Source organism: Rattus rattus, chromosome 9 (genome assembly GCF_011064425.1).
Source record: "Rattus rattus isolate New Zealand chromosome 9, Rrattus_CSIRO_v1, whole genome shotgun sequence".
NCBI lineage: Eukaryota > Metazoa > Chordata > Mammalia > Rodentia > Muridae > Rattus > Rattus rattus.
Genome location: NC_046162.1, coordinates 48,109,050 through 48,130,124, shown reverse-complemented (window position 1 = coordinate 48,130,124; position 21,075 = coordinate 48,109,050). Strand labels below are relative to the sequence as shown.

The 21,075-nt window shown below is 45.1% G+C and overlaps 1 protein-coding gene across 1 annotated transcript in view; it reads right to left on the bottom strand.

Annotated features, from left to right (window-relative positions):
- The window catches only part of Pik3r6 (phosphoinositide-3-kinase regulatory subunit 6), a 49,099-nt gene that overhangs the window by 23,269 nt on the left and 4,755 nt on the right, over nucleotides 1-21,075 (bottom strand). The window contains exons 2-8 of the mRNA XM_032914034.1: nucleotides 10,384-10,480; nucleotides 5,182-5,265; nucleotides 4,458-4,549; nucleotides 3,731-3,799; nucleotides 2,260-2,392; nucleotides 2,019-2,088; nucleotides 713-896 (exon numbers count right to left, since the gene is read on the bottom strand). Of these exons, the coding sequence (XP_032769925.1) occupies nucleotides 713-896; nucleotides 2,019-2,088; nucleotides 2,260-2,392; nucleotides 3,731-3,799; nucleotides 4,458-4,549; nucleotides 5,182-5,265; nucleotides 10,384-10,396 (645 nt within the window). The 5' untranslated portion in view covers nucleotides 10,397-10,480. The remainder of the gene's footprint in view (nucleotides 1-712; nucleotides 897-2,018; nucleotides 2,089-2,259; nucleotides 2,393-3,730; nucleotides 3,800-4,457; nucleotides 4,550-5,181; nucleotides 5,266-10,383; nucleotides 10,481-21,075) is intronic.

Genomic DNA, 21,075 nt, shown 5'->3' with positions numbered 1-21,075 from the left:
GTGCTGACTCTCAGTCAGAAGAGTTTCTTGGGCTGAGGCTGAATCAGAAAGAAAAGCTAGCAAACAAGTAAGTATAAGAATTGATCGCACGCCCCACAGCAGGAGTCGAGCATCGGCTAAATGCACATCCTGTGCAGTCCTTAGAAGTACCTGTTTCCCAAGGAATGTGTTTGCACAGACCATGTTTCCAGTGTTATGGGAAAATACACATTCTATCAAGCAGTTGCAGAGTTTGATAGTTCCATGTGTTCAGAAGAGTCAGGGTTCGAGCCAGAAGGCATAAGCCTGACATGGGATTCAAATTCTAGCTCAGTCTCTTTGCATCTGTGGGAGCACGAGTATACGATTAGTTCTCTGTGCCTTAGTTTCCTATCCATCAGGGCAGATGGTAATTGCCTTTCACAGTGCTGGAGGAGAAATCCGAAATGTGATCGGTTTAGCGCAGTGTCTGGAGTAACAGTCAATAAACTGGCTATTAGTCACTGATGTCATCATTATTAAGGAAATATACTAAATGTTCATTATTTCTAAGTAGAGATGTGTGAGTGATTTTTTTTTATTTTTGTCTTTCAGCAGCTTATGTGTGTTTTCATATTTCCTTTAATAAACATGTATGAACTGTTAACTTGTTGGGGAAAGGGTGCCATGGGCCAGAAGCAGGCAGAGTACAGGGAGTGAGTATACTGGATGCCCAGGCGGTGGGGTTAATTACCTGCAGCTTCCTGTTCAGAGCACCTGTGTGACAGGCTTCTCCCAGAGCTGCCTGTAAGGCATGGGAGACCACGTGGCGCATGCAGGCCTCGGGTGTGTGCTGCTCTTGGGCTGCCTGGATCTCCAGCAGCAGGGCACTGCACACGGAGGCAGAAACCAGCTCGGGGTCCACAAACAGAAACACTCTGGGAGGGCAAGAACGGAATGGGTTGCTGGATGGACGGACGTTCCAAACCCTTTGTGGCTCCCTCACCCAGGTTGTGTAACGCCTCTAATAACAAAAGCATTTTCTGGCGGTTAATTCCCCTTAAAAAGATAAGCTTCAAGTTCAAAAACCTATAGGCAGGGCAGCAAGTAGGAGAAGCAGGGACCACAGCAGGCAGGATGCACAGCCCTTTCAGAGGGGCAGCTCGAGTCCCATTCAAACAGCCTACTGGTTCCTTGTGGGGAAGCAGACTACATCCTGCATCTAGTGAAGTTACAATGTAAGTCCTGCTTCCTGGCTCTCGGCACCCTGGCCCCAGTGCTCAACATGCTCTGGAGAGACCTTAACCACATCCCCTTTGGGTACTGGAGCTCTGGACCCACATAGACTCCATCTTTGCTCATCACCCTGATCACACCAGAAAACTGACATACCCTCTCTTTCCTCCCTCAGGGTGCTGTGCCTGTCCTCTCCTCCGGGACTTACTCCCAGTGTGCTCTTTTCCATAGCATCCTTTTTGAGCATAGCTCCCAAGTCTCAAACCTACACAGTGCCCCTCAGTGCTAAGTCCACAACCTGCCTGCAGCAGAGGGAGGCACTCCCCCACCCTCATGCTTAATATTCTTCTTCCAAACACGGGCCAGGGATGATCTCCATCTTATCTGAGAGCTGAGAACTCATTGAGAAAAGCCCCCTAGGATTCAGTCCCTGCCGAGTGGGCATTCTGAAGCTGTCTCTTGCTGCCTGGATTGGCTGGGTGTGGCTTCTATGTGGCACAAAGCAAGGCAAGAGGGGCACAGGAGTGGAACAGCAGCGTTGCCCTAGGCCATGTGGCTCTTCTGCACGGGGACAGGGTCAATCCGCCAAAGAAGCAAGCTAAGATAACAATACAATTACCACCCTTAGAACTGGAAGTGCGCGTCATTGTTGGGCCAACACGGAAGCTCTGCTAAGTTTGTTTGTTTGTTTGTGTTGTTTTGTTTTTGTTTTTTTGCTAAGTTTTTTATCTAGCCTTCTCTTTTGTCTTCCTGTCAGTGATCAGTTGCCCGCTCCCAACACCTTGAGGGAACAGAGGGCAGCAACCAACTCCCAGGCCTCTTACCTCTCCTGGTAAGGGTAGAGCTCACTTATCAGGTTCTGCTCCGCAATGACAGTCCGCTGATACAGCGTACCTGCAAACGAACCACACCAGTGAGCCAGCCTCTGGGTCTCTCACACCAATTCTCCACCCTTCCTGGAAGGAGCTGAGAGCATTGAGCGCGTTGGCCTCCTGGAGAAGACAGCCTGGTGTTGAGTAGTATTACCTGGCAGCATGGGTGGCCGGGATGCCCAGTAGTTCTCACCTGGGACAGCCGTCTCTGTTTTCAGCCTTATGGCACAGTCCAAGGCGACTGTAGAGTAGGGGGCTGGCAGGGTCAGCAGCCTGGTGCAGAAGGTGTAAGCTCTATGGTATAGATCTTCCGTGATGCCGGTCGCCTGGTGGGAGGGAGGGGTTGAAGGGTCTAGGATGGAGTGGGTGGAGAGTAGGTGCGGAAGGAGGAGGGTTGGGACTGATGACCAGACTGGCTCTGTGCTCTCACATCCCTGTTTGTAGGCTCTCCTCCCAGCATCGGAGAGACCTCCCTACCACACCACTCTCCACCTCAGCAAGACAAAAATCCGTCCCTGCTTTCTCGGCAGATCAGTTCTGTCCCAGCCTCCATGCTGGAGCTGTGTGGGGCCTTTCTGAGCATCTCCAGCCTGAAAACTTGGAGTCACTTCCCAAGTCTCTGCATCTCCACGAATTTCACAGCCATGAGGTACCCCACAATGCTCAAAGGCTTCCTTTCCTCCCCTCTGCCTTCTTCCTCACTGTGTTTGATTCCTTTCCCAGAGCCCAGTCCTACCCTCCTCCCAGACACCACAGTGACTTCCCAAAGCCCACACCAGCTCCTTTAACCAAGAGTGTAAAACATTGTTTTTCTTATATCCCACCCCTATGCAAAGATCACCAACTGTAAGAAATCAACACTTCTGATCCATTTTTAGGATCAGTCTGCATTTAGAGCTCACCAAAGAGTCACAGACAAGGCCCCTCCCTCGCCCAGCTTGTCTCAGAACTCAGAGGAGGGAGGTGGTTCAAAGCCCCCGGGTAATTATTAAATAAGTCATTAGATACTGGGCCAATAGGATGGAGAGTTGGGAAAGGGACCATGCTAGAGGAGTGTGAAGATGCTAACTCTATGGGGGAAAAGAGAGCAGGGATTTCTTGAGACTGGGGATTTTAAAAACATTTCTTACACACCAAAATGCCATGCCAGTCATTTTGGCCTATTCTCCCTATGAGTCCTGTGATGCAGAACCAAGTACTAAAAACGGTTTTGCTTCCTCCAGTCTCTTGAATGTGTTGTTACAGAACTAGGAGCTTGTTACTCACAGTGATGATGCACAAATGAACAACCCAAGGGCCCACCCACTATCAAAGGCTCTCTATCCGTCCTCTGCACCATCTCAACTCCTCGATTGCCTGTGCAACTTTACTTCTGGGTAGAAAGGAAAGCACTCAAGTGTATGGGAGGCAAGACCAGGCTCACCCTAGCAGAGATTAGGTACCAACTAGGGAGACAGGATGGGGCCTTGTGACTTGAAGTTCTCATCATGTGGGTGCTGGGAATTGAACCTGGGTCCTCTTACCCACTGAGCCACCTCTCCAACTCCAGTCACCCATATTTGATTACAGAATGAATGACCTCTTATTCCCTTTGAGAGTGGTGACTTTTCCCCCCTGACAATCCCCAGCCTCATGTGAATCACTTTGACCCCCACCCCTCTCACCTTAGTGAGCACTGACATTAGAGTGAGCAGCAAGGGTATGATGACACGCCGTGCGTCCTCGCTTTCTGCCTGGAAAACAGGAGACCCTAGCATGGTGCTGGGCTGGGTGCTCCAGGGAGCACTGCATCCTAGCTACAGAACGCAGGTTAGGCTGGGGGTGATGGGGGATGAGGTGGAAGGCAGCAATGGATTATGTTAAGGGGAGTGGCCTGCTGTGGAGAGAGGAGGAAGGGAGTAGGGCAGGGAGAAGCAAGGATGTGGGAGTCCTCTGTGAGGGGCAGGGGAGACGGAGGAATCCTCGTGCAAACGGTTAGGATAAGGAAGCTGCATAGACGCCACACAGGAGCCAAAGCTAACTGACAACTTGGAGCAGTGTTTTCCAAGCAGCAACATGCGGGGCATGGATAATTTCAGGTGGCACAAAGATAAACCTTAATGGTTGCCACAGAGATATGCAGAACAGACACATATCTATTTCTACCCAGCGATGTGGGTTCTCCATTTATGGCTACGTTATGGAGTTTCTTTTTTTGAAACATGCTAATTTAAGAAACGATAGGAGTGGATGAATAGAAAATAGTGCTGAGACAAAAACCAATGAAGGAAAATCAAGCATGTGGTTCACAAACAACCCACACTTGGAAGCACAGATCTGCACAGGTGCAACCCCAACCTGAGGGGGCTCCTCTCTCCACCCCTGCTGCCTTCCTCTGACCTGAGCACCAACCTTCTCCAGCTCTCTGAGCAGAATTCGGACCAGAACGGAGCTCTTTCCTGGATTTCTCTCCATCTTCTTGTGCAGAGACCATCTCCACATGCCTGGGCCAGGAGAAAGGGAGACCCATCGTGGCTGGGTGGGGCCCGAGGGTCTTAGAGGGGATTCCTCTGAGCAGGACCCTGATCCCTGGGTCCTAGAGTGTGACCAGCCAGCTACATCTGACCCTGTTGTAAGAGCTGACCCCAGATGCTTGTGGTGAGCTCCTCCCATGGCCACCTGATCTGTAGCTCTTTCTTGGCAGTGAGCTCCTAGGCCAGAAACAAGAGGGGAGGCACAAGAGCAGACAGAAGCATATGTGTGGAGCATGGCGCAGTAACGTGTGCAGGCCCAGAGCCCCAGCCACCTTCTGAATGATTCTAGGTCCTAGAAGAGAGTTTTGTTTGGCAGTGGCAGCAGGGAAGGTAACCAGAGTCCCATTACTGTCTGCAGTGTGGCAGCCCAGTCCCTCTCTACCTGAGACTTTGTTTCTTTTGCAGCTTTAATTCCCCGCCACCAACTGTGGTCGTAACATATGAACCAGGAGAGTTGAGCCAGGGAGCAGAGAAGCCTTCCAGGTCTACAAGCAGACAGCTAGGTTGGAAACCCCTCACCCAAGAAGTCTAGGCCAGGCCCTTCCTGAGGCAGAGCTGGAAGGATGGGACGGTGGGGAGGAGCATCCTGCTCCAGCTCTTACCCTGATTACTCTGGAGGGCTGGGTTTGGGGTGTTGAGCTCTCGCAGCACAGCCTGTACACTCCTCTGGAAGTCCAGCTCCACATCTGAAAGTGAGGGAACCTTGAGGTCAGGAGCTGTGCTCCTCAGCCCATCTGGCCTTACTGCTGCCCAACATTTATTCTCTGGAGAATATTCTTAGCCTTCCTGTAAACCTCGCAAGGTGCCTGGAAGCAATCATCAAGAGTTGGCAGCCAGCACACTGCTCTGAGCTGGAAGATAGTATTTCCATCAGTATTTCTGTGTTCTTTGTAAAACCAGAACTTTCCAAAGTGGGGACATACGGCAATCCAGTCCCCTCTTACCTGAGACTTCACTTTTTTTTGTGGTTTCAACTATCCATCAACCACCTATGGCTTTAACATATTAAATGGAAATTCTAGAAATAATGTACAAGTTTTAAATTGTTTGTTGTTCAGAGGAGCATGGTAAAATTTCACACTATCCTTCTCTGTATGGCCTGAGATCCAAAATATCTTTCTTTCCAGAGTACATGTAATATACCATCTATTTATCCATTAGTCATTAGCAGCCATCTTGATTACCAGCTAAACTATCTTAGTATAGTAGTGCTTATGTTATAATAACTTTTTTAAAAAAATTGGTGTGTGTGGGGGGGGAGGGCATATGCATATATATATGTATATATATATGTGAATAAGTGTGTGGTCATATGCATGTGGATGCATATATATGTATGTAGGCATGTGCGCATATATGTATGCACATGTGTGTTCAGGTATGTGCACCCATGCACATGTGTACGGAGGCCAGAGGAGGAGTTGAGTGTCCTGCTTTATCATTCCTACCTCACCCCTGTGACTCACCCAGGATCCCCCTGAAGTGTTGATGGAGATAGAGCTCCAACAGATGGTAACATCCAAAATCTGGATTCCCTTCAAATGACGGCCTGCCAGCCTCCAACCCCAGATTCTCTCAGGTTCCCTTTACATTAGTCACATAAGACAGGTTAAGACATAAATTCTTTCCTCAATGTGTGATTTTATTGTATTACTGTATGTACATGTTTATGTGTGTACTCGAGTGTGTGTGTGTGTGAGAGAGAGAGAGAGAGAGAGAGAGAGAGAGAGAGAGAGAGAGAGAGAGCAGTAGGCACATGTGTGTCATGGTGGGCATGTGTAGGTCAGAGGTTAACCTCCAGGAGTCTGTTTAAGCTTCTATCATGGCTTCTGGAGATGAACTAAGGTCACCAGGCCTTCAGGCTCTCTATCTACGGAGCCATCTCTTGAGCCAAGGTCAGGACCTCTGGTCTCTAGATAGATAGGTCTACACCCTTGTTCAGCATGGACAAAGTCATAGAAGACACATTTTGTGGGGGGCATCTACGACCCTTAGGTAACCCTTAAGATTGGGAGATCAGAGTCTGAGGGAGGGATGTGAGGCAGAAGAGAAAGACAGGGAAAATGATAGGGACGTGAGGATGAGGAGGAGCCCTTACCCTGAAGTCTACCTAGATCTAAGAAACAAGAATCTACTGTCAACAGCAGTACTGTTGACTGAAAAGCTGTCCATACACACCCATGGTTCTTTCTCATACACATACTTTCTGTTAAAACAGCAATGACCTGGACTTAGGGCCTGATATGTTTGACCTTGGGTGAACTTTACTCCCCTCTCCAGCCGTAGCCTGAGAGTCTCAAATAAAACTATTAACTTTGTCTACAGGCGAAAAAGTCCTAATCCCAGTGACCCAGATGGAGATCTTATTGGATGATCGTATTAACTGTAGCCCTTCAAGAGCTCCCCAGGACCCTCCTGGTGTGTGCACCCGGGGCCCTTTGTCACCATAAGGACCTTCAAAGCCACCAAAATTCTACAGTGGAGTGGGGCTGTTTTGGAGAATCTCATACCCATGCTCCAGGGGGCGTCTTGTCTTTCTTTCTGAGTTCTTCTTTCTTGTAGATTGCTATAAAATATCTCTATTAAATACTAACTCTATTTTTAAAAAAGATTTATTTATTTTGTATATATAAGTACACTGTAGCTGTCTTCAGACACACCAGAAGAGGGCATCATTTCCCATTACAGATGGTTGTGAGCCACCATGTGGTTGCTGGGAGTTGAACTCAGGATCTCAGGAAGAGCAGCCAATGCTCTTAACCACTGAGCCATCCCTCCAGCCCCCTAACTCTGTTTTTAAAAAAGCATATAAATACTGTTCCTGATGGTGACAGCTTTCCTTAGGCTGTCCCAAATGGTGTCAGTGTCATTGCTCCACTCAGTCTCAGGCTCCCCCAGGTCTCTTCTCTTCTGGGTCCCAATCTTGGCCTCTGTCCTCACTCTGGCTTGTTCATCCCAGTTTCATCAAGAAGGTTGGCAAGTCAGCTCAGAGAGAGTCCCCGCCCTTGTACGATCCTTGCTACCTTCGGCCGGCCTCTGGCAAGAACCTTGCTAAGTCTGGGGAAGTTTCCACCTCCTCAGTCCTTGCTCTGCTCCTAGGCTGGGAATCCCAGGGATCTTGAGTCTGCTTTCTCTCCACTGCCAGCTGTGAAGAAAGCGCTCCTTGCCATTTTGACAAGAGTCAGGGTGAATCTGTTCTCTTTAATGAGGGTGTGTTGGCCTAGCAGAAGGGTAAAGATGGTGAACCTGTAAGTGACTTAAGGAAGTGAGGCAGCCTGCTCTCACTGTGAAGCCCTGGGCTTGCTGCCACCCACACAGAGCACACCCCTGCCTTTCACGCTGCTCCCAGGAAGACCTACTTTGATGGCTAAGTGGCTCTAGGTTCCACCAGCAGTAACACACTCTGGAACGGCTCTCTGGAGTCCTCTTTACCTAACACACACATGTACGCACGCATGCACGCACCATCCCCCAGCAAGTCAGCCTCTCCTTCCTGCTCTCTGCCTCCTCTCTTGCAGGTGTTTCCTTGAGCAAATCCCTACACATCTTGGTGTCCACTTCTTGGAGGATCTAGACGAGGATGGGAGGTCTGGGAAGTGCTCCCCACAAGGACAGATTTCCCTTGCAGTAACTGCCATCCAGGAGTGTTTCTATACACAAGTAATTTGTCTTCTCTTGTCACCAGGCAACACAAACGACATACCTCAGGGCTTCCCTTTTAGACTTGGCTGCCAAGAAAGTCACAGCCGAATTAGAGTCCAGTTCCATGTCAAGGGGCCGGGACCTCACTTCCTGCTTCCTCTTTGCAGCCTCCGCTTTGTGTTTTATTAAATGGATACCTTAATTGTCTCTAATTCCTTTACAAGGATAGAGGCTACATATGTAAACATCACAGATGGTAGCTCCGGTTAAACCATTAAAGCCAAGGTATCCCGTGCTCTAGTGGTCATCAGGCAGTCCTGCTCAATGGCTATGAGGTAGACCCATTAGTCAGAGGATAATTGTCATCTCTGAAGACCCCACTTTCCTCCCAACTCTCACTCATCCCTGTGAGGCACTTGTCACTGTCACAGCCTATTTTCCAGCTTCCTCCAACCAGAAGGATCACAGAACATGACAGCCATGTCTACCCACCTAGACACTCTGCTGAGCATGGCCCATCTCTCCAAATTGGCCAGGAAGTCACTTAGTCTGTCATGACAATTGCTCCAACCTGCCTCTCATCTAGCACCTGACCTTGCATGAAGATTTAATGAACATATTTAATGAACATAATGCAAGGTGAGTTATTAGTAAATTAATTGTTTGTCTTCCTCCCTCCCTCCCCCCCCTTCTTTGTGTCCTTTCGTCCTTGCTTCTCCTTTCTTCCTTCCCCTCTCTCCTCCCTCCCTCCCTGCTGTGTTCTGTCTTTCCATGGCTCCCTCCTGACTTCTCTCCCTTTAACTTTTAGTCCTTTTTTTTTCTCTCCCCCTCCCTTGTCTCTTCCCCTCCCTCCTTTCTTCCCTTCCTTCTGCTCCCCCTTTGTCCTTTGGCTACATGAAGAGATTTAAACCAGTGACAATCCTGATCTGTCTCTGCCTCTGCCTGCCCCCACACCCCCATCTCCGTGTTTCAGAGAAAAACAGAAGTTGCCAGTAGGTCCTGAAGACAATCTCAGACAAATGCTGTTCTGGAAGCCAGAACAGACTCGTGCTTTGGCCCTCTGCTGGCTTGCTGACACGGCCTGCTCAGGCTTGTGGAGCAGAATTAGGAATCAGGAAGTCATTCACTCTTCTGTGAGTCTTTCTGATGTGGGATGATGGGCAGGCGCTGGGAAATGGCTGACCCAGGATGCAGCATGGCGTCTTTTTCCCAACCCATCTTTCCTATCTTCACTGGTCTCTATTCCTTGCCTGACCACAGAGATCCCAGTTATCTAAATGAACTGACCTGGGTTGCCCAAAACAGAGACTGAGGGAAAGGTAATGTTCTCAGTTCAAGGAGGTGAGATTTCTCAAGACCAGGGGAGAGAAAGTGTTATGGAGACTCAGGGAAAAGGGCACCTGAGCACCAAGCACTGTGTCTTTGGCTGCCACATGTAAATCTCCTGAATCAACTTTGCCCAGAGCACAGGAATGTCCTGCAAAGAAGCCTCCATCTCCCTTTAGGCCATACAAGCCTAGTCAGCTACTTCAGGAGGCCCCAGCAGTGTCCAGGCCTTGTAAGCCCAGCTTCACAGGGGAAGAACACATTCCTGATCTTGGTGTTGCTGGATATTACAAGTATCATCATCATCATCACCACCACCACCACCACCACCACCACCACCACCACCACCACCACCACCATCATCATCATTATGGAATTTTCAAGACAGAGTTTCTTTGCTGTCCTGGTTACTCTGTAGACCAGACTAGTCTCAAACTCATAGAGATCCTCATGCCTCTGCCTCCCAAGTACTGGGATAAAAAGTGTGCACCATCACTGCCTGGTACAATTAGTTATTATTAACATTTCAAGGCAATGCTAAATGTTCATCAAATCGAGGTAGACAGGAAGACTACATTTCCCAGACTCCCTAGCAGTTAGAGAAGAGTAGTGCAACAAATTTTGACCAATGGAATCCTCAGATACCAGAAGGCTGCTTAGAGCCCAGATTGACGTGTGATTAAGTGTGAAATGAATATTGCTGTGCTATTTGGATACTTGGGGTCAATTGTTAACATCAGCTAGCATTCCTTGACTGATTCATAGGTGTACAAAATATTTTCTCACTGAGCAGCCTGGCCTTCTGGACACACCCTCCCCCAACCCCACACACTGACCTGAGCTCTCCATGGAGCCTGTCCTGTAAGGGAAGGATGTGGTTGTCTCAAGCAGCAGAGTGGAAAGCAGAATGGTGGTTTCTACACAGAGATTGTTCTGCAAAATAAGATGCAGCCTGTTAGTGTGCATAGGAAAGTACATCCAAGACACCTGCCCACCAGCTGCAGCTGAAAACCCCAGCTGGGAGACGTGGGGCAGCTACGTGAGCATTCTAAACAGTAAATAGTATCAGGAAGAGGGTAGAAGGGAACCAGAACTCAAGTAAGAATGATCTAGTAACAAGATCTCTGCTTTCCTCATTCTTCCATAACTAGCAGTCTAAGAAAGAAATTAAGCATTGGGGCTGGAGTGAACATGGGGACACCTGAGAGATGACTCAGGAGTTAAAAGCACGTACTGGGGGTTGGGGATTTAGTTCAGTAGTAGAGCGATTGCCTAGGAAGCGCAAGGCCCTGGGTTCGGTCCCCAGCTCCGAAAAAAAAAAAGAACCAATCAAAAACAAAAACAAAAAAACAAAAAAACAAAAACAAAAAAAGCACATACTGCTCTTTTACAGGACCAGAGTTCTGGCACCCATAGCGGACAACTCACAACCACCGATAACAAGCCAGGCTCTAGGGGATCCAATGGGCTCGCTCTATGGATAACTGCACTCACATACACACGTGTGAGAGCCACACGCGTGAGAGCACACACGCGTGAGAGCACACATGCACACACACACACACACCTTAAAAGTAAAAAGAGCCTTCTGTTTTTTGTCTGAGCTGCAGAAAAGAGCTCTTTAAACTGGGGAGATGGGGAAGTCCCTCTCCCTTTTCCATTTTCTGCTGTAACCCCAGGGACTCAAGCAACACTTGGAGCAGTGGTGCTGGAAATGGCAGCTTGAAGATGCCAAGGAGTCAGAAGAAGGGAAGCACATCTCTCTAAGCACAGGGTCTGCGGTTCTAAGGACTGGAGAGGAATCTGCCACCTTTTCTGTCTGTCAGAGGAGCAACAACAAAGAATGCACTATAGGAGTCTTAATAAAATGGCAGACTTCCAGATGCAACAATAGCTACGTTAAATGTAAATGGCCTAAACTCACCAAGAAAAGGTTGCCAGAAGGGATAGCATGAAGAAAAGGTTTGGGGTTACTTACTTGTTTTGAGCACACTGTTGCTGTCTTCACACACCAGAAGAGGGCATTGGACCCCATTACAGATGGTTTTGGTTGCTGGGAATTGAACTAGGGGAAGAGCAGTCTCACTAACCACTGAGCCATCTCTCCGACTTACTTGTTTTGAAATAGGGTCTCACTACGTACCTCTGACTGACCCCCAGCTAATTATGTATTCCAGGCTGACCTCAAACTTGCAGCAATCCTCCTGCCTCTGCCTTCTAAGTGCAGTGACTGGAAGAGTGTACCACACCCAGCTTGCATGGCATAATGGTAAGCAGAGTTAATTCTATGCAGGCTACAATAAGTTCATTTCAAATTTAAAAAGAGTTTAAATAAGCAAAAAATGAACAGAAAGATATATCATGAAAATGCGAAGAAAAATACAATTAAGGAGTCTAGGTGGCTATATGAATATAAGACAAAGTACATATCAGAAGAAGAAATTCACTGGGAATAATGAGAGACATTATAAAATGATAAAGATTCAATTCATGAGGGAGATGTATATATCGTGTGTGTGTGTGTGTGTATGTGTGTACCTGTGTGACTTCAAAATTCATGAAAGAATACCTAGTAAAATTAAAGCATAAATGGAAAAATCCACTATTATAGTTATTATAGTTGGAAATGTCAGCATCTCTCTCTCAGTAACTGCTAGTCAAGGAGAAGAAAAATCAACAGAAATATAGAGATATTGGAGCAGAGACATGGCTCAGTGGCTAAGAACACTGACTGCTCTTGCAGAGGACCTGAGTTCAATTCCCAGCACCCACATATCAACTCATATTGTTTGTAAATCCAGTTACAGGAACACAAGGTATACAGGTGGTGCACATGTATAACATACAAGAAAAACACTTATACATTAAAGAAGAAATCATAAAAATAAGGTAAAATTAAAATGCATCTCTTCAAGAAGGATCATAGAGACATCAAATAGCATTAAATAACAGTACCAATCAAATGAGATTAATTAACATCTATAGAACCTTATAAACAATAACCACTGTATGAAAATTATTTCAAAATCTACACAGTATGTCCAGCAGGATAGGTCATGAACAGGTTGTGCAAACCTTAAAAAATTTAAGGTAATAAAAAAAATACAAAGTAAGTTCACAGATCCAAATATAAGTAAACTTGAAACAAAAAACCGTAAGTATAACTTTTGAAAATTCTTGAAACATATAAAGAAGTATATTTCTTTAAAATGTTTTTAAATGGTTTATTTTTAGTGTATATATGGAGGGAGGATGGGCTGTGCACCTGAGTGCAAAGCCCATAGAATCCAGAGAAGATATCAGATCCCCTGGAGCTGGAGTTATAGGTGGGGTTGTGAACGACCCAGTGTGGGTACGAAAAGAACCAGACATGGGTTCTTTGGCAAGAACAGTAAATAGCTATTTTCCATGATGAGCTCATAACAGGGCAACACCCCCACAGTCCTTGGGACCCCTGTTTCTTTTGATTTTCTTCAAATCCCAGCACCTCTCTGGATTTTTCCTGCACCCTCCATTTTCCTCCTCCTCCTCCTCCTCCTCCTCCTCCTCCTCCTGCTTCTTCCTCCTCTTTCCCTCTTCTTGAGCCTCAAAATGAGTCTCAAAAGTTAAGGATAAAATGGCAAATTTGATTTAAAAGTACTGTTAAGGATACAGCAGGGATGAAGAAAAGGGTATTTTGTTTCAAGAGGCCAGCAAAAAGTTTATTGCAGCTGCTACCACTGGGATAACCTCCACTTTGTTCCCAGAGGGATTTTTTTTTTCTTCTTCTTCTTCGTATGTTCTGTTTTTTAAAATGTTGAAAAAAAAAAATGACTGAATTTGGAAAAACTGTAGTAGAAATGGCAGGGGAAGAAAAGGGTATTTTTGTTTCAAGCTCAAAAAGAGCTGCTTACCTGGAAGGGATTTTTCTTCTTCTTCGTCCAGTTTTTTAAAAAAAAAAAAAAGAACCAAAAAAAAAAAAAAAAAGAAATGGAGGGGCCTGAGAAACAAAAAGTGGCTGCAATGGGAAGACAAAAGGGGGTCACTCCACTCTCTCTTTGCTGGAAGGTTGCAGAGTTGGTGCTGAAACTTGAGAGGTTGTGAGTGGAGGCAGAAGCTATTGGGAAGTGAAACACACTGGAAAAGAGAGAACAAAAGGGTTCCGTCCTGGTGACTGAGTAAGAGAGTGGAAGTTTCTAGTCTGAGGAAAAGAGGAAAAGAAACTGTGCCAGAGTGCGATGTGGTCAGAGAAAAACCTGAAAAAAAAACAAACAAACAAAAAACAAAAGTACAATCTTATGAAACAGCCTTTCTAGAGAAAGGATTGATCTCTAACAACCATGTTGCAGGAGTGGGAGGAGGGGAGGCCGATGGTTATCAGAACACCATCAGCTTTCCCAGTAGGCATACAGAATAAACCTGCTAATGGTGTGGAACAAGGTTATGACAAGATAGGTTGGCATCCTATAGAGATGATAGATGTAAAGTATCTTAAAGAAGCCACGACTTGGGGTTGGGAGAAATGGCTCAGCAGCACTAACTACTCTTCCAGAGGTCAATTCCTGAGCTCAATTCCCAGCAACTACATGGTGGATCTGATGCCCTCTTCTGATGTGTCTGAAGACAGCTACAGTGCACTCACATATATAAAACAAATACATCTTTTTAAAAAAGAAGCCATTATTCACCATTTATGGGGAAGGGATCTTTTACAACAGTGGGGTGCTCAGATTAATATTCTTGCAATACTAGACACAGCCCATGATAAAATAAGGGGTGAAATGGTAGATGATCCCAGGGAAGGTGTTGATATAGTTCATCAAAAACAACCCCAGGCTGTATCAGTTGTCCAAACACAGAATATAATAGGGATTGATCTATAAGGGGTGGGGACACAGCCCCTACCCTTAAAATGGTTGAATGACAACCCTGTGTGGACAGAGCAATGGCCTTTAACTGAGGAAAAATTACTGGCACTTGAGCTTGAGCAACTAGTACAAGAGCAACTTGAGGCTCAGCATATAGAAGAGTGAAAATCCACCCCCATACTTCTTATAAAAAAGGAACCAGGGAAATGGAGAATGAATTCAACCAATTGGTTTGTTACAGCTTGGAATTCCTATACCTTCTTTATTATCTAATGCATGGGCCATGATAGTAACTGATTTAAAAGTTTGCATTTTTACCTTTCATGAGCAGGATAAGGAAAGGTTTGCTTTTACAGTACCTACTTATAATAATGCCCAACCTGCAAAAAGATATCAGTGGAAAGTTCTTCAATAGGGAATGTTAAACATCATGTCAATATTTTGTACAACTGCTAGAAATACTTCATAGTCAATTTCCTCAATCCATTATTTATCATTACCTGGATGACATTTTGTCGGCTGATTCTGATGCAGATACTTTAGAGAAAATGTTTAAGGAAACAAAGAATTCTGCCATGCTGGGATTATTGAATGCTCTTGAGGAAACTACGGAGAGGAGGTTCTATTAACCATTTGGGTTATAAAATAAGTCAACAACAAAAACATTCAACCATAAACAGTACAGATCAGAAGAGATCATCTGAAAACCCTTAATGATTTTCTAAAATTAATTGCCTGTGGCCTACCATTGTATCAACAACTCGAGACTTAAGTAATTTGTTTCAGACATTACAAAGAGATTCAGACTTAAACAGTCCAAGATGGTTTAACAGGTGAAGCAGTGAGAGAGTTAACTCTGGTAGAACAGAGCTGCAAGCTGCATATGGGGATTGATTGATTACATTTTGGTTGTTTTGCCTTCAACTAATTCTCCTCCTGGGCTCATTATGCAAAGGGAAGATAGTTGTTATGGGATGGATTTTCTTAGCACACAAACAAAGTAAAAAAATTAAAGGCTTCCATAGAAAAAGTTTCTGATTTAATCATAAAAAAGTAGAATAGGACTACATCAATTATCAGGAATGGACCCAGCAGAAACCATAGTACCCTATAGCAATGCTGGGATTATGTCATCAATGAAGATCAGCAAAGAGTGAATAACAATGCCAACCAACCAGAGCTTCCAGGGACTAAGCCACTACCCAAAGACTATACATGGACTGACCCTGGGCTCCAACTGCATAGGTAGCAATGAATAGCCCTAAACAAGGGCACCAGTGGAAGGGGAAGCCCTTGGTCCTAAAGACTGAACCCCAGTGAACGTGATTGTTGGGGGATGGCTTCACCCATAGAGAAGGGAGGGGGGGGGATGGTTATAAAAGGAATAACAATTAAAATGTAAATAAGAAATACTCAAGTTAATAAAGATGAAAAAAAATAAGTAAAAAGATCAGCAAAGAGCTTGTAGCAACCATTTGGGAGGGAGAAATGAGCATCAAATAGCCTAAAAGCAAGACTCTTCAGTTTATAAAAATAACTAATTGGATTCTCTCATGTATTGTAAAAGGAACGCCAGTTCCTGAACTGCCTACATTTATAATCGTGCAAATAAGTTAGGAATAGCAGGTTATAAGTCAGACAAAAATGAGCAAAGTAATTCACACATACTTCCGTTCAAAAATCAGAGCTGTTTGCAACTCTTAATGCTATCGCTAGATTTTCCTGAATCTCTTAATATAATTACTGACTCTCGATGTGCAGAAAGAGGTGTTCTGCATGCAGAAAGTGTTGAATTTATTCCAGATAATTCAGAATTAACTTTGTTTATACAGCCACAGACAATCAAAAATAGAAATGACCCAGTGCATATCACCCATATTTGGTCTCATATAGGCTTGCCAGATGCATTGGGCACAAAGAAATAAAATTAACCAACTATTAATAGCAAACGTGTTAGAAGCCTCAAATTTTCACGAAAAAAACTCCGTGTTAACACTAAAGATTTAAATAAAACCTTTTCTGTCACTTGTCAACAAGCCAAGCAAATGATAAGAAAATGTCCTACTTATTCTTTGTGTAACCAAACTCTTGGAGGTAGCCCTAGAGGTGGCAGACAGGTGGGTTTCATTTTGCAGAATTTGGAAAACTAATGTTTCTACACCACACCATTGATATATATTCAGAGTTTCAATGGGCAACTGCTTTGAGTCCTGAGAAGGCTGATTCTGTAATTACACATTTATTGGAAGTAATGGCTACTACGGGCATAGTCATACAAATTAAGACTGACAAAGCCCCTGCATGTGTCTCCAGTAAGGTGAAGCAATTTTTTGCATACTATAATATAAAGCACATTACATGTATACCAGAGAACCCCACAGGCCAAGCAGTTGTAGAAAGATCTAATTACACCTTAAAGGAAATGCTTATAAAACAAAAAAGAGAGCTGGAGAGATGGTTCAGTGGTTAAGAGCACTGGCTGCTCTTCCAGAGGTCCTGAGTTCAAATCCTAGCAACCACATGGTGGCTCAAACCATCTGTAATGGGATCTGCTACCCTCTTCTGGTGTGTCTGAAGACAGCGACAGTGTACTTATATGTAATAAATAAATACATCTTTAAAAAAAACAAAAAGGAAGAATAAAGACATTCAGGAATAGGCTAGGTAGTGCTTTTTGTTAACTTTATATTTTCTGATGTTAATGAGAAAGGAACAATAGCAGCTAAGAGACACTGGGTTATAGAAAAATGTGAAATTAAACCAGCCTATATAATATAAGAATGTCTAACATCAGAATGGAGGCCAAGGAAGCATAAAGCCCTGAGTTAGGTCCCCAGCTCGAAAAAAAGAACCAAAAAAAAAAAAAAAAAGAATGTCTAACATCAGAATGGAGGCCAGCGAAGGTTTCTCATTGGGGACGTGGATTTGTTTATCTCTCCACAGGAAATGAAAAACTATGGATATGGTCAAAACTGATAAGGATTAGAACTCCCTCCCCCCTTCCCCTCCCGCCTCCCCTTCCCCCTCCCTGTCCCTCTCCCTCTCCCTCTGTCTTTCCATTGCAGGATATTTGATCACACTGTGAACCCTGAGATTGTGTTATTTACTATTAAAAAAAAAAGAGCTGTTTTTAGTTGTGCTGTGGCTCAGCCTTAGCACACACCTTTAATCCAAACATCTTTCTGCTTAAATGTTGTAAATAGGATTAAATAAAGTCAAGCATAGGTCAAGAGGCGGAGCAAGCAACCAATTGATGGGAATCTTAAAAATAGGATTATTAAGAAAAAACATACAGAATAAGAGGGAGTGAGGAGGACAGATAGAGAGATGCACAGGAAGTAGAAGGGAAGGACATTAAGTTTGAAGGAAGTTTTTTGAGCTGGTGTGGGAGAGGGACAATCCTGATGGGACTTCAGGTAAGGAGGAAGGTCAGTTGGGTGCTTTCTCTGAGCTAGCAGGCTTTCATACCAGCATCAGTCTCTCCAATCTTCGTTGGTAAAATCAAACTATGGAGATCCTTCTATCTCTACTATCTAGTGATAGGGGGTGAAACTGTGGTTGGGGGTGGGTAATAAAGGGTGGTACAAAGAAGAACCCATAAAGTTAGCAAAGACCTATTACACAATTTCTCCTCTTCCTCCTCCTCCTCTTCCTCCTTTCTTCTTTGCTAATGATTAGAATGTGAACTAAGCACTACCAGAGCAACAGTGATACCCAGTAGACAATGAATATATATCGTACCTGTGTGATGGGGATGAGGGTGGGAGGTCCTGGTACAAGTCACAAGTCAATGAAAAGCCAAGATTTACAGATAGATGGATGAGATACAGCCTTGTCATTAAGGACTACTGGTCTACCCTTTGTAATTTTTCTTTATTATTATTGTGTGGGATGTATGTATGCATGTAACAGTTCATGTGGAGGTCAGAAGACAACTTTGTGGAAATCAGGTCTCTCCTTCCACCTTTACATATTATGATGGTTTTGAATAGCCATGACCCCCGCCCCCCAGACTCATTTGTGTGCCATAAAGAATAGCACTGTTAGGAGGTGTAGCCTTTTTGAAGGAAGTATGCCACTGTGGAGGTGAACTTTGCGGTGATATGTGCTCAAGATAAGCCCAGTGAGACACACAGTTTCCTTTTGCTGCCTGTAGGTCAAGATGTAGAACTCTCAGCTCCTCCAGCTCCATATCTGACTGCCATGATGAGTATGGACTAAACCTCTGAAACTGAAAGCCAGGCCCAATCAAATGTATTTCTCTATAAGGGTTGCTGTGGTCATAGTATCTCTTCACACATGGGTTCCAGAAATCAAAGTTGCTCAGTAAGTGTGATTTACCCACTGAGGCATCTTGCTTGCCCACTCTATAACTTTTTAATGACCACAGTTTGTCTCTATTTGCCCAAGACTCTTCAAACAAGCCTCACACACTCCCAGCCCACCACTTAGCCACTGCCCCACCACTTAGCCACTAAAAATATCTTGCAGACCTCACCCCCCACAGCCCATTTGTGTTGGTTAACTTTTGTCAATCTGATTGGGCCAAGGGATATCCAGGTGCTGATAAGACATTGCTTCTGAGTATGTCTGTGAGGGTGGGTCTGAGTCAGTCTTCTCTTACTTTAAGAAAGTACCTGAGGATATTAACTTATGAGTAGGAAAGGTCTAATTTATCTAGCAATTTGGGAAGTTTCAGCCCATGACCATTGCCCCGATGCTTTGGGTGAGGCAGCACATAATGGCTGAAGCAAAACCACTAACTTCACAATCCAGATAACAAGAGATAAAGAGGAAGTGACAGTGTCTGGTGGAGCATACCTGCAGTCCCAGCACTTAGGAGGCTACGGTAGGGAGAGCACTAGTTTGAGGTTAGCTTGAACTACCTAGCAAGACCTGGGAGAAGGAGGAGAGAGGAGATATCCAGGGTGCCACACTTCCCTTCTCAGCATGCCTCTAATGAACTCAATCCTTCTCATTAGGCCCCACCTCTTACAGGTTCTGCCATCTCCCAATAGCACACCCTGAGGTCCAAACCTTTATTGCATGAGTCTCTGGGGGACATTCAAGATCTAAACCATAGCAGGGTATTTCTGGAAGAGATTAGCCCTTTACTCAATGGACTCAGTAAAGAAGACCTGCCCTCACTCATGTGGCTGAGCAGCATCTAATCCCTTGATAGCCTAAACAGAACCAAATGCCAGAGGTAGTATGAATTTGTTCTTGCTATCTGACCTAGAAGTCCAACATCTCTGCTCTTGACATCAATACTCCTGGTCTTCAAAACCTCATTCCGATAAAAACTCATACCACCAGCTTCCTTGCTCCCTGGGTCTTTGGAGCCAGACTGTAACTACAACATGAGATTTTCTTGGTTTTTGGCTTGTCGAGGGACTCCTTGGTCTCCATAGCCACATGAACCGATCAATCCTCAAAAAGGTGGCACTTTCTTGCCCATCTGTTCACATCCTATTGGCTGTTTCTCCACGGCAGCTTGACCTCAATGGTGCCTAATCAACTCCCTTTCTTCATAGACTCATGTGGTGGTGATGGGGGAACCTTTCTTAGTTAATGGTTAAAAATCACTTTTTATGGATGCTTCAGTCCTTCTTTGAAGGGGGAACAAAATAATCACAGGAGGAAATACAGAGACAAAGAATGGAGCAGGGACTGAAGGAAAGGTCATTCAGAGACTGCCCCACCTGGGGATCCATCCCATATGGAGCCACCAAACCCAGTCATTATTGCTGATGCCAAGAAGTGCATACCGACAGGAGCCAGATATGGGTGTCCCCTGAGAGGCTCTGCCAGAGCCCTACTGATACAGATACAGATGGTTGCAGCTAACCATTGGACTGAGCACGGGGACTCCAATGGAGGAGTTAGAGAAAAGACTGAAGGAGATGAAGGGTTTGCAACTCCATAGGAAGAACAACAATTTCAACTAACCAGACCAACCCCCAGAGCTCCCAGAGACTAAACCACCAACCAATGAGTATATATGGAGGGACCTATGACTCCAGTCACATATGTAGCAGAGGATGGCATTGTCTGGCATCAATGGTAGGAGAGCCCTTGGTCCTGTAAAGGCTCATTCTCCCAGTGTAGTGTAAGGACAGGGCAGTGAGGTGGGAGTGGGAGCATCTTCATAGAAGCAGGGGGATGGGGGAGGGGGATGGGAGAGGGTGGAAAGGGGATAACATTTGAAATGTAAATACATAAAATATCCAATAAAAATAAGCGAATACCTTTTTAAAAAATTGCCTTTTTACAATAAAATCCCTGCATGTCTTCAAAAATCTGAAGGCACAAACGGCTCTAACACGAAAAGCAAGCATCTTTCTCAGTTACCCTCTGGTCCATTCCATTTCCTTCCCCCAGAAACTTCCCACAGCTTTTGCAAAGAAATGCATCTGCAGCCAGCCCTGAAAAGCCAGACAACATATACATCAAAATTTGAACTTTTACTTAAAATAAGGAACTGGATAGACCTGAGGACACTGGGCCCATGGTTCCACATGCCAACAATCAGGTGGCGTCGAAGTAGGACTGTTCCTATTGAAAGCCATGTGCTCCCTGGGGTCTCAGTGCCTCCCACCTGTCACATTCGCCATACAGAGGCCTTGGCAGAGCAGTACCACTACCAAGGACCGTTGGCTCATGCTTGATACATGCTTGGTT